Genomic DNA, 14179 nt, shown 5'->3' with positions numbered 1-14179 from the left:
TGGGGGATGCTACTTTGTATCTTGGATAACTAAATAACTAAGACTGCTTGATTCCATTCTTTAATCTTAAACAATTCAAATGTTGGTTAAGGCTGCTGGATTCCATTCATTCATCTTCATTAGTGAAGGTATTCCAGATCAACGGTTTGGAATGCATGAAGAGATACCTCGAATGTTAATTAACAATACAATTAGAGCTCCAAGTTAATACTTAAGGTGCATTTGGTTGGTGGTCAGAATTGGAATCAGAATTCTTCGGAATTGGAACGGGAACTGAGATGGTCTATTTTTATAGCTCTTTAGTTTAAATAGAAATTGGAATCGGAACTAGCGGGGACCCGTGCTTTGTCAAGGCTTTGTTAAGCAAAAGTTATACAACAGAAACACATAAAAGTAGACAATTGTTTTGTATTTTAATTTTTTAAGTAATTTATAATTATTTATATTTTATATACTATTTTTAATCATTTTTCTAAAATACAAAAATAATAATGATATATTTAAGATAGGGTTGCGCATCAAATCCTTGAAACTCATCAACCCAACCCAGCTCGACTTGAGATATGATTGGCTTTTTAATATTTCCAGTCACTTTTGGTTTGGCTATTCGTAAATTCACCAAAGTGGGGAATTCCCATATTTTTTAGTCTACAATATTTATATTTTAATTTACATTTTTAATAAAATTGTTGTAATTTTTTAAATTAAATTTAATCTTTTCAATCTAATTTATAAATTTCATTTTTTTAAGTTTAAATGTTTCGAACCAACTAACTAAACCAAAAAATGACCCACATTGATACAACCCGAGTTGGCCAGTTTTCACTAATGGTCGACCGATTTCAGGTGACCAGCTCCCAACTTGACCAAGTTGGTTTGGTTGCCCAAACAATCTACAACCATACTGAACCAACCAATGAATACTACTAATTTCAGCTAAATTAATAGTTTATTCTTCAATAATTATTGATTATTTATAGTAAAAACACACAATTATTGAAAATAAATTTATAACAAAAATACAATAAGTAATTAATATAAATGCAATAAGTACAATAATTATGAAATAAAAACAATTAAATATCATGTTTATTATTTAAATAATATTATTATTTTTTAAAGGTTTATTATTTAAAACGTTTATATAATTTTATTATTGATAATTATAAAATATTAATCAGTTATTTCATAATTAAATATCTATTTTAAATATTTTGTTATTTGATATGTTTATTCATTGAAAATTTTAAATAATTTTGAAATTTTAAAATTATAACGTACATTTTTATTACATAATTTCATTATGAAACTTATGAAAATATAAAATTAATTATAATCGGAACATTATTAAGTATATTATAATTGTTTATTGTATTTTTAATAAATATTTTAAATTTATTGCATAATTTTGTTATAATATTTAAACAATTATTAAAATCTTTAATTTAAACTTTCTTTGTATAGATATAGATGAAAAGTGAGGGAGAGGATAAATATGAATAAGAGATAATTTAAGAGAAAAAGTCTTTGCTAAATTAGAGATAATTTAGAAGATAACTAGGAATTAGAGATAATCGGAGATAATTTAGGAGAAAATAGGGGATAGTGATGCCATGTGACTAGATTGACCATATTCCTAAGTGATTAAGAACATGAAAACTGAATTAAGTTGAAGAAAAATTATAGATATGCAAAAACTTATTGAAAAAATACAGAGAAATTATTGATATCTAGTGAGAAAAAAATATCAACATATTACTAATACCAATATTTAACTATTGTTGAAATTTATTTAAAACAATGTTTTAATTAATGATATTTAATGAAAAAATAATTACTATGGCGTCCACGGTTCCCAGAAAGAAAATATATGATTTTTGGTGAATAGGTCGTGTTGACCAACTCTCCCCTTCAATCTACCCGGAAACAAACGGAAACTTAAAGGTGAAACGGCTTGAATTTACATTTTTAGTAAATGTCTTTTTTAGTAAATTCAACTCTCCCCTTTAAAGTTCATGGAAATATATTATCTTAATTTTAACGATGTTTTTAATAAACGTCACCAAATAACGTTTTGTTGAAGTAGGTGAAGGCTATTATAGTAAATTTACATTTTATCTTAAATACCAAAATATTAGGGGGAACAACTTGGACAGGCTTGGGCTGTTGTCGAGTGGGCTCAACCCGAAGGCCCCATACCGAGTTACCGTAAAATTCTAATTTAGGGGTCAACTTGAATTGTACCCGTACAAAATATCATCGTCAACTTATAAGAAGACCTTGACTCGAAAGCACAGCTTTGGGGTCTAGCGTGTACGTGAAGGCATGGATCCATTAATTTGCACAGCTTGACTCTAAAGCACAAAACAAAACAAGAAGACCTGTTTGAGAGGTCTGAACTGAAGATTATGCAATTAAGCTGGTTTAGATCGATGTACGAGACGCTATGTATTTATATATCGGCCAAGTACACAGAAACAGCTTCAGGTGGCTAAAGATTGCTCTAGTAAATACACCTACTATATAAATTACTTCTTTTTATCTCTTAACATACACCATACTTCGTCTCTAAAATCAGACTGCTCTAGTAAAGATTGCCTCTGTCCCAAAAGGATCCTATGGAAGATAGCTTCATATACATATATATATATCAAAGAAACTAGCTAGCGTTTGTAATTAACTAATTAATTGTGAATGGCATTTTTCTTTTAATTGGTCCCCACGAATACTCCGAAGAATTGTGGACCATATATATATATATATATATCAAAGAAACTCCACTTAACCAATACGACTGGAAGTCATAGTCCCGTAACCTTTTCTTTTTGTTTGATAAACATCGTGAATCGTGAATGAAGACAAATTTGAAACTGGGGAAACCAATAGAGAATGACTAAATGAAGGAAGGGGTCCATCATATACATAAATCAACAACACAGCCATTTGTCATCCATCTTGGACTCGAATAATACAGGTTTCACAACTCCTCCTAGAAACTTGCAAACTAAATTGATTTGAAGGATATAGTGTAAATAGACCTGTCTACAAATGTCTCACCCATCTTGACTTCATGACTTGATTTATCGTATTGCATAGGATTCAGAATCAGACACATCTACAAATGTCTCACTTTATGTTGCATACATCTTGATCAAGATTCAAGAAGGCACTTTCATATATCTAAAGGATACACTTGGGCCTTCGTTCCATGTTTTTTGCATTACATCGTAATTGTAAATTTGAGAGATTTGCCTTCAAAAAGAAAAAAACTTACAATATTGGTGGAGGTTGAAGCCTCGTATTATAACTCGGTCTTCCGATAGGAGATATTCTCAATACACATTGTAGGACATTGTGGGACGCCCCTGAACTCCTGAATGAGTTATTGAGATTCCATCGATGTTTTGTGATCCAGGGACAAACTAAAACCCTTTATCTTGTGGACATAATGACCATGTTGATTAGACATTGGGTCAGTTTGAAAGGAATACAAATGCAATTATGTAGAATGCAAAATCTTGTATTTTATATTATTTTAATTATATTTATACTGTACTAATTTGCATTTGTACTCCTTTCAAACTGAACCTAATAAATTTTGTGAAATTTCTTATAAACATTTTCTCAACTCTTTTTTTTTTTATTGTCTTATTTTAATTTACCCAACACAGCCTATCATATGCCATAGCCTTTTCTTTTAAATCATCAATTTATTGATCTCAGGTAATAGACCTCACAGATGTCACTCACATAATTTGGAAAAAATGCAGAAGTCTTATCTAAGAATCTATGAAGAGATTATGCTGTTAAGACATATTATAATTAGCGGTGGCAATTGGGTGGGTTGGGTTGGGTTGGGTTTGGGTTGAGTTTCTACCCAATTTATATAATCTGCCAACCTGTTAATGATTCAGTTATATAAAATTAAATGGGTTGAGTTCAACCCAAATCCGCTTTAACCCAATCTAATCCACCCAAACCCATTAATCTTATATTTATGTAATTAAAAACAAAAAACTAACTCTCTTTTAACAAATAAGTTGGTCATACCTTAATAGCAATAGTAATTGCACTTTACATAAGTGGTGGAGGTTCAAATCACATTACATCTATGTTATTTTTACACAAGCAGCAAAGCTATTTAACTATGTTCGGATTTCGGATTTGACAAACCACTTAGGTTCAAACCGATCAGACCAACTTGAACTATCTAATTGAATTGCCTTCGAGCTAACCACATCAAGAGTGATTGAACCGTTTAGAACTGGTTCAGCCACGGGTGGATTTACTTGGGTTGGCTCATGTCAGGTTTGTGCACGAGATTGGGACCGAACCGATTGGCCCAAAGCGGGTCAAGAGAAGTAAATTGGACCAAACCAGATTCGAGTCGAGTTGTATGGATACGAACCAGATCGGACAATCCAAACCGGGTAAAGCAAGCTGGGTGGGTTTAGGGTTCGGATCCCATCCGGCCCGACCCGTTTCGGATTTGGGCCGATCCGAAACAGCTTGTATTGGGTCGAGTCAGGCTGTGTGAATAATGATTGGACCAAACGACCCAAAGTGGGCAAAGCAAGTGATACTGAACCATCCCATCCGGGGTCTATTTCAGATTCGGGACAGCCCGGATCGGTATATGCTGGGTTGGGTTAGATCGCGTTGAACTGATCCGGACTCGGGTCAAATTGATTTGGATTTATGTTGGGGTGAAATGTGTTATTCAAGACAAAACTAATTTTAATCACTAATTAATAAAAAAATAATGCATCAATTATAAATTATTTAATTCAATTGAAGAGAACTAAAAAAAAGAGGTTAGGAATTAATACTTATGTCTGTGATGGTTAATCCAATGGTTATCCACAACCCAACCCATTTAAATGGGCGGGTTGGGTGATGAATTGATCACACAACCCACCAAGTAAATAAGCGAATTGGGTGGGTTAGATTCTGGGTGGATTGGGTGGGTTCAGCGAATTGGGTGAAAAATTGCCACCCCTAGTTATAATGTGCCGAAAACATTTGATGAACTTTGTAAAATGGAGGCAAATTTCACATCCACAATAGAGTCAATACCTTTGGTTACGTTCTAACATTAAATACTTATGATCCATTTAGCTCCCAGGGATCCGAATCAAAATTATAATGAATTATTCCTCTCACCAATTTGGTTTAGATAAGAATTGAATTCGAAATTAGAATCAGCTGGAATGGATTCTCATTCCCAAGGAAGGATGAGGGAATGACAATTTTTCTTCAAATGACGAAATGCTATTCCACGAGGAATGGAAATGGGATTCCCATTCCACTCAAATAATGTTTAAATCTGAAATGGATCATTCCAATTCTGATTCCAAACCCGTATACCTGCAAACCAAATGGGCCCTTAAATAGTCCTTTTAGTCTTGCATCTATTTAAGGCACATGTTGCTATAGTGGGCCATAACAGTCATTTTACTCAACTTGAGTTTGAGTTATTGTCTCACTATAGACTGTAGAATTTGTGTAGAAGCGTGTTTGTAATTCTAATCCCATTCGTGTTTTAGGGTTTGGGGGATAATGGTTGACTTCAAAAGAAGATCATCAAGCCATTGCAGAGACATTTCCATGCATTTAAAGCAAAATCAATCAGGAGATATTTCACTTTACCTTACTTTAAAGTTAATTCTTTAAAGCAATGCATGGTCGCAGAAGTGGTACTCATTATACACAGGTTTGAATGATGTGGTTTATATTTATTTGGTTATCACAAAGGACCATAGAAAAATGGATGTAGGATATATAGACTTGTGTTGTAGATGGTTTTGTCATCAATCTACATTCTCTCATTTTATCACCAATGGAGCTATTTTGAGGTTTTTTATATATGATTCTATTATTTTATCTTTTGTAGTTTTGTGGAAGGTTTAAAATATCAATAAGATATGTTCCGTCTAAGAATGGCATAATACAATTCCATTCTTGTGTATTGACATGATACATATAGGTACCAGTGTGTATTGCATTGTATCAACCAATATGGACCAATACACACTGATGTATATATCTTGAGCATATGATTCAAACGTACGTTAGATAGTATATGCCCTTAACTCTAATAAGATTTATATCTATTAATTGAGTTTTATGAATCAATAAAATTAATTCATTATTTTTTTTTATGTTCAAATTGGTATTTTTTTTGTGAATTATCCTTAAATTGGACATCTATGAGACTTACGTTAATTTAAAAGGTTATATATCATTGAATAAACCTAATTAAAGAATTTATCTTGACAAAACTGATACTGATGTTTTGGTAAATACATTGTTAAATAAGCAGTTTTCAACAATGTTTTGGTAGAAACCCAAAACAACAATTTAACTGCACAGTGTCCATATTTCTTGAAACTGCATGCAGAAGGGCTGTTCACGGGTCGGGTTGGGTCGGTTTACTGTAGTTTTTCTAACCGACCCGACCTGGTCGGGTTACCTAACATACAAACCGAAACCAATCCAGTGTTAAGCAAAACCGACCTGGTCAGTTTGAGTCGGGTTGGATCGGTTTCGGTTCTAAGTTCATCCCTGTGATAAAATCTTGCTAATTTTAAAAACAGTCATAAATTTGAACATCATTTCAGCCATCTCCTATGATAAAATTTAAATGAAAAGTTAATCACAAAAATTGTTCATTAATCACTATTCACTAATCCAAAGTTTCTTGCAACCATTCAAAAACTAGGTGGCTTAATGGGCTTTGAAACTTCATGTTTGAAGTAGGAACTAAGTCGGTTCGGTTCGGGTCGGTTTCGGTTTCTTGTATAAAAACCGAAACCGACCCAAACCATCAGTTTAGGAATTTACACAACCCGAAACCGACCCGTACTGATGAAAACCCGGCCGACTCAGGTTGGATTGGTCGGTTTGGTCGGGTTTGGCCTTCTTATGAACAGCCCTAGCATGCAGCGTTCATCATTAGTGGTTTTGGATTAGTCTAAGCCCTTTTAAGTAAACTGCAACCCCTCCAAGATAATGAGACATTGACTTTAATAATTATTGGAGACTCAAAGGACCAAGTCGGGGTCAAAAAATGAAGATGCTGATCATCATTGTTGGGAATAATTTATTCAGAAGAGCTATTGAGAGCTAATCAGCGTCCATGGCCTCCTCCTCCCTTCAGTCCCTTCATTTGGAAATGGTTGTTGTTTGTATGATTTTGGTTTTGGGGTCTAGTACTGTAGTAGTAGTTGCATCTTCTCAACCATTCCCCGAAGAAACCCAAGCTCTTCTCAACTGGAAATCCAGCCTTACAGAGGATTCACAGCGGTATCAACTGGAGTCATGGAACATCACTACGCTTTCAAGCCCATGTGAATGGAAAGGAATACATTGCAATGAGGCAGGAAGCATTACAAACATATCCTTTACACATGATTATTCTGATTACTACAGACTGGAAGGTACGCTTGACAGATTTAACTTCTCCTCCTTTCCAAATCTTGTCCGTCTCGACCTTCACAATCAATGGATCCGTGGAAAAATCCCCCATAGCATTGGATCTCTTTTAAATTTGGCCTACTTGGACCTGTCCAGGAATCAGTTTGAGGACACCCTACCTCTTTCTCTTGCAAATCTCACTCATATTTGACAATTCAGAATCTCTGAAAATTATCTAATAGGGGAAATAGATTCAAATCTGTTTGAAAATTGGACGAAACTCACCTACCTTGACCTATCCAGGAATAAATTTGACGGCACTCTACCTCTTTCTCTGGCAACTCTCCCCCAAATTTCACAAATCAAAATGTCTTGGAATTATCTAACAGGGGAAATAGATCCCGAGTTGTTCAGAAACTGGTCCAATCTAACTCATCTTGACCTCCATTCCAATCAGTTCACTGGGACTATTCCTCGTGAAGTGGGTATGTTGACCAATCTACAGCACCTAAACCTCTCAATAAACGAACTAAGTGGATCCATTCCGGACCAACTTCCAAACTACCTTTCTTTGCAGTACCTAGACCTCTCAACGAACAAACTAGGTGGATCAATTCCAGAGAGCATCGGGTCTCTTTCAAAATTAGTCTATTTGGACCTGTCATATAATCAATTTGACGGTACCCTTCCCCTTTCTCTGGCAAATCTCACCCAAATTTCACAACTCAGGATGTATGAGAATAATCTAACAGGGGAAATAGATCCCAAGTTGTTTGGAAACCGCAGGAAACTAACTCATCTTGACCTCCATTCCAATCGGTTCACTGGGAATACTCCTTGTGAAGTGGGTATGTTGACCAATCTAGACTACCTAGACCTCTCAGGAAATGAACTAAGTGGTTCAATTCCAAACCAACTTGCAAACTGCTCTGCTTTGCAGTACCTAGACCTCTCAATGAACAAACTAAGTGGATCAATTCCGGTGCAAATTGCAAATTGCTCTGCTTTACAGTTCCTTTCCTTCGGAAATAACTATTTGACTGGTGGAATTCCTTTACAGATTGATGCTCTAGCAAATCTCCAATATCTGGACTTCGCAAATAACTTTATCGAGGGAAAGATACCAGTACAGCTAGGAAATCTGACACATTTAACCAACCTAAATCTCTCCCACAATAAACTTTCAGGCACAATTCCAACATTTCATTTACAAATATCCATCTCCCAATACATTGATCTATCTTACAATGATTTGGATGGTCCTGTACCTAGTGACTTGGGCCTTCCTGAATTTACCCTACTTGATCACAACAAAGGTTTATGTGGTGAGCATTGGGGCATTCCACCATGCAATACAACAAAGAAAGAAAGCAAAAAGGAAAGCAAGAAGGAAAGCAAGTTTGTCATCTCTATTGCAGTCTCTCTTATTGGCACCACATTTCTCGTATTTGCAATTGTTGGAGCTTTCCTCCTTTTCAAAGGCAAAGCAAGAAAGTCACAAATTGAGACAAGAATAGCAAGAAATGGAGATCCATTTTCAATTTGGAATTATGATGGGAAGATTGCATTTGAAGACATCATCCAAGCAACAGAAAATTTTCACATAAAATACTGCATTGGCACGGGAGCTTATGGTAGTGTTTACAAAGCAGAGCTGCCAGGAGGTCACGTAGTAGCTTTGAAAAAGCTTCATAGCTTCAGAAGTGAGAGCCCAGCTTATCCCAAGAGTTTTAGAAATGAAGCAGAGATATTAATAAACATACGGCACCGGAACATTGTAAAACTTCATGGATTCTGTTTTGACAAAAGATGCATGTTTCTGGTTTACGAGTATATGGAAAGAGGAAGCTTGGCATGCATTTTGAGGAATGATGTAGGGGCTGTGGAATTGGATTGGGTTAAGCGCGTGGATGCTATCAAGGGTATTGCCCGTGCTTTGGAATACATGCATCATCATTGCAATCCACCAATAATTCATCGAGATGTATCAACTAATAATGTTTTGCTGAATTCAAAACTCCAAGCATTTGTTTCAGACTTTGGAACAGCTCGACTACTGAATCCTGATTCATCTAATAGGACTTTACTGGTAGGAACTTATGGGTATATCGCCCCAGGTATGCGTTGATATGTTAACATTCTATTTAATTTTGGTTGACCTGCAAGAAATGGGATTGTTCAAGTAGTACTTAGGGCTGAGTTTGGAAGGAGTACAAATGCAAATATGAAGAGTGCAAAACCTTATATTTTATAATTATTTTGTATGTATTTATGCTGTACATATTTGAATTTGTACTACTTTCAAACTGAGCCTAGAGGGAAAATTTTGGTTGTCTAAAACTCTAAGGTTGCATTTGGCATTTCTTATATTTTAAAGACTTATCCCTTTTTGCAATTAAATACCCATTGTTCCTAGGGGCAATTTAACAGTAAAAAGGAGCTAAGTCCTTAAAATAAGGAATACCAAATGTGAGAACCCAAGCTGTATGCATTGCTTAGTTAACTAATGTGTCATGTAGGAGGAGATTAGTTGAGAACCCAAGCAGTCCAACATGGTCATTCAAAGTTTTCTCGTAGTTTAAATTGATTGTCATGTGCTGGCTGTTTTGCTTATCTTTTTTCTCCTTTTTTTTTATTGGATTTTGGTACTGTTATGGCATTTGGGGGGTTTTCTTTTTTTTGGATTTTGGTACTGTTATGGCATTTGGGGGGTGTTCTTTTTTGGGGATTTTGAGAGGGGGGAAAGTTGGTCAATGGGATTTTAGTTCCCATTGATCAAGAATCCCATGTTCATTTTTCAGATTAATGTGGGGACCATGTTCATTCCTGGGTATCACTTACCTGGGTAAATGATACCCATCTTCTAGGTGGGTATATAACTTTCCCACCTAAGAGGAAAATTGCTAACACTTGAAGTTGAATGGGACAAAAATGCCCCTTTTAATAATGGATTTCTATGACTAAAATTGTTATTACCTTATTTACCTGAGAAATAAAAGAACATGGGTAAATAACTTACCAAAAAATGAACGGGGCCTTGATTGCCAAGTTTAACTTAAAACGGGGTTCCAAAAATACCTTTAAATAGGTAGATAATCAGGCATCCAAAAATATGACACAATATGCCCGATACAAGGCGCTATGGCCCAAGTATGGGCCTACAGAAGTCTCGGCCAATGACAAATATATTATATTCAATGTATTTGTAATATTTTATATTATATATATCATATGGGTCATTATGTATAAAAATATAATACAATGTAAAATAATACATACAAAATACACTCGGCCTCGGGCCTAAAGTATTGGGCCTAGGCCTGGCCTAGAAATTATAGGCCCAGACTGGCCTGGGCTTCCAGGCTAGAATACTAACCCCTACCAATTTGTTCATTGAGAACACCAGGATCCACCTCTTCTTGTAATACAATCAAATTCATCTTGCTTTCTAAAAGCAAATAGGAGAGTAATACTTTCAAATAGAAAGAGAAATTAGGATTTCAACACATTTATGATGTATGGAAACTAGACAATTTCTCCAATTACTTTGAACCTAAATTTTCTCATGAGTTTTCAAAATGACACATGCAATATTCATTTATCAACTTATTTATTTATTTTATTATTTATGTACTTATCCATTTTATTTAATTATTCATACAGAATTGGCCTATACTATGGAAGTGACTGAAAAATGTGATGTTTATAGTTTTGGAGTGGTGGCACTAGAAATAATAATGGGGAAGCATCCAAGAGAACTCCTCTCCTCATTATCATCATCAAGTACAAAGGATATACTATTGAAAGATGTATTAGATGCGCGTTTCCTCCCTTTCTTAGATGAATTGATTGTGCGGGATGTGGATTTTGTGACAAGCTTGGCACTTGCATGCTTACATTCCAATCCAAGGAATCGACCAACCATGCAAAAGGTTTCCCAGGAACTAAGTGGCCACCGGTATTCATTGCCTAAACCCTTCAATGCAATTTCACTATGCCATTTGACTGGCCTTGAAATATAAATTTGTGGTGTTGTTTGGTGATACGTTGTTACATTCAATATAAGACTTGATCTTGTTTAATAAACTATGCTTTTCATTTTACTAATTGTCTGTGGGTTGCCTTACATTCTAATTGCAATCTCAATAAAATTCTATTAGTTAAATGATGATTGGCTATGAGGTGATTTAACCAGGGTGAACATTTTGTTCAGGTAGTTTTAAAAGAACTGAGGTCTCGAGAAGTAATCCTGTTTGAAAGATCTGATTAGGGGCCCCCAAAGGTTGTTTCTCATGAAAGGTCATGAAATATGGAGCTAATAGCTATCGAGCAAAAATATGGAACAAAAAACTACAAAACCTAAGGCTCAGTTTAGAAAGAGTACAACTGTACCAATATAAATATATAAAAAATAATACAAAATACAAGGTTTTGCATTTTCCTTATTTATATTTGTACTTGTACTCCTTCCAAACTAATTAAGGTTCAATTAAAATATTCAGGCCTTCAGGTCGGACCCATTGAAATTTAGATAAGAGCCCAATCCAAGCCTGCCCAAGTTGTACCCCTAACCACACCACCGGGCAAAGAGGAAGAGTTCAAAACAAGACACCAAGAAAAAGGTCCAACAACGAGGCATAGAACATCGGTTGAGTTCTCCGTTCTATTTGAGGTTACCATATCATTTCTATAAGTTTAATTATTTGATGGGAATGCTCATATTAATAAACCAGAACCTTAACATGTCTATTATTCAATGGCTTGAATATTCATACAACAAAAGTAGTTCTTTTCTAGTTTTGAGCCAATTAGTGATGAACAAATTATATAATATTTTTCATGGGTTATTCAGTAACAGTACTCACATCTGAACATCACTCTTCAAAATAAACACCAAAAATGGGTAATTAAAAAAACATTTAGAATTGACTGGCATGGGTTAACTTAAAGGTGTCAATGGACCGGTTTTGGACTGGACCCCATCCAGTCTAAAATCAATTTGGATGGATTGGACGAACCAAAATGACATATTGGATTGGACCAATCCAGCCCAAATTATTTATTAGATTGGATTGGACCTGGACCATCTCTAATAAATTTATATTGGATTGGGTTGGATTAAGTCAATATCTGGTACATTGATATAAGATAAAATATAGGTGTCAATGAACTCGATTTGGATTGAAACCAACCTAAATTAAAATAAATTTGAATAGTTGGACAGTCTAGACGTTGAATTAGACCGGTCCAAAATGGTCCAAAATATTCATTGGATTGGATTGGACCTGATCTATTTGTAATAGACTCACATTGGACCAAATCCAGTCCAATTGACACCCCTAGATTAACTAACGTCTTTGATATAAAAAACCATTCTAAAGCTTATTTATATATAAAACAATAAGCATAAGCAGCAATTACAATGACTCAATCACATGAACCATTTCTGTTCCAAACTTCAGTATTGATTCTCAACTCTTTCCAAATACTTAGAAAACACAAATATATTTAAAAAGGTCCAGCAGATGGAGAGATGGCAGTTTAATAAGACTCTAACAAAAAACTTACCTATTGTCATCAAGCAACACTCTCACCCGTAAAGCAATCCTCCATTGTACCGCATGCACACACACAATTTCCCCAGTAAAGTAAAATTTTTTAATCTGATCGTTGCAATTGTCAATTACTAAGGGCATGTTCGTTTCCTCTTAACTCTTATCTCTTAAGAGGATTCGTTTAATTTTAAGAGAAAAATAGTTGTTCGTTTCTTCTTATCTCTAATCTCTTAAAGTGCAATCATACAATTTTTTGTTTTTCAATGATACCCTCAAAAAGACAAACAAAAACTCTAATATATGGGGTCAAAATGGATATTTGATAATTTTTAGAACTCAAAATTCAAAGTTCAGAACAACATTCTCTGCATTTTCCTTTGCCACTGAATTTGAATGTAGATAGAGTTTGTTTGCATGACTCCAACATTTTCCTTTGTTCATCACCCAAAACTAATGTTTGAGTTTGTGCAGCAGAACATATTGTCCACTTCTTGGATGGAGCAGAGATCAAACCCCTAAATCTCAAGGCATCTGTTTGAGAATTTGATATTACTCCATGTTCTAGATGCAGTTTCAGTTGTGAATATTTTGGAAAGTATGTTCTAACATCTGAATCGAAAACGGGGAAAAATGTACAAAAGTTAAGGATAGTGGAAGAAACCATATGGTAGTCAGAAAATGTACTTATGAAAATGGATACATGCAATATGCAAGCATGATCAGTACATATACAGGATGAATTTAGCACATGAGGGTGTAATCACTTATCACTAATATTCTGGTAAATGATGGTTCAGTCCCAATTACCAGCATTATGGGTGGTTCCTAGCATTGGAGTCTCTAGAAGTGAGCTTCAAAGGTAAGAAGCAGCATCTCACAAATTGTGAGGCATATCTTAGATAGATTAGGTGCCAAGAGCCCACCCCAAAATGATGTATAACTGCTAAAAGGCCTTGCTGCTATGTCAAAATAAGAAGGATAATTTGTGCTCCTGTATGAACAAGACTATTTAAAAACAAATGTATAAAATTGATGTCGGGGAATGGTAACACACAGTTCTCAGCAAACTTAGTTCGGACTCATGAATCAGTCCCTAAGCAAGCCATTAATCAGACCTTTCTCTTTTGGAACTCTTAAGTCACAGTCCATTGTTCGGTCCAAACCCATAATTCTTGCACATATCCATTCCCAATCTCAAACTCAATCCA

General features: G+C 34.9%; 1 protein-coding gene across 2 annotated transcripts; it reads left to right on the top strand.

Annotated features, from left to right (window-relative positions):
* Positions 1-7042: 7042 nt before the first annotated feature.
* LOC104596781 (MDIS1-interacting receptor like kinase 2-like) lies at positions 7043-11523 on the top strand. 2 transcript variants are annotated; one of them, XM_010258069.3, is made up of 3 exons: positions 7048-7439; positions 8477-9533; positions 11080-11523. In XM_010258069.3, the coding sequence occupies exons 1-3, from the start codon at positions 7374-7376 to the stop codon at positions 11436-11438; spliced, it is 1482 nt and encodes a 493-aa protein (XP_010256371.1). In that variant the 5' UTR covers positions 7048-7373; the 3' UTR covers positions 11439-11523. The 2 variants fall into 2 exon arrangements, with proteins under 2 accessions (XP_010256369.1, XP_010256371.1); XM_010258067.2 differs by having other exon boundaries at positions 7043-9533.
* The last annotated feature ends 2656 nt before the right edge of the window (positions 11524-14179 follow it).

The sequence above is a fragment of the Nelumbo nucifera genome, chromosome 5 (assembly GCF_055504915.1).
Source record: "Nelumbo nucifera cultivar China Antique chromosome 5, China Antique-T2T, whole genome shotgun sequence".
NCBI classification, from domain to species: Eukaryota; Viridiplantae; Streptophyta; class Magnoliopsida; order Proteales; family Nelumbonaceae; genus Nelumbo; species Nelumbo nucifera.
The sequence above is the reverse complement of the archived record's forward strand: the minus strand, read 5'-3'. Positions and strand labels throughout refer to the sequence as shown.

Coding starts and splice junctions, on each gene's coding strand:
- LOC104596781 (XM_010258067.2), top strand. CDS start 7,784: ATGTCTTGGAATTATCTAACAGGGGAAATAGATCCCGAGTTGTTCAGA. Junction 9,534..11,079: donor TTATGGGTATATCGCCCCAG/GTATGCGTTGAT, acceptor TTATTCATACAG/AATTGGCCTATACTATGGAA.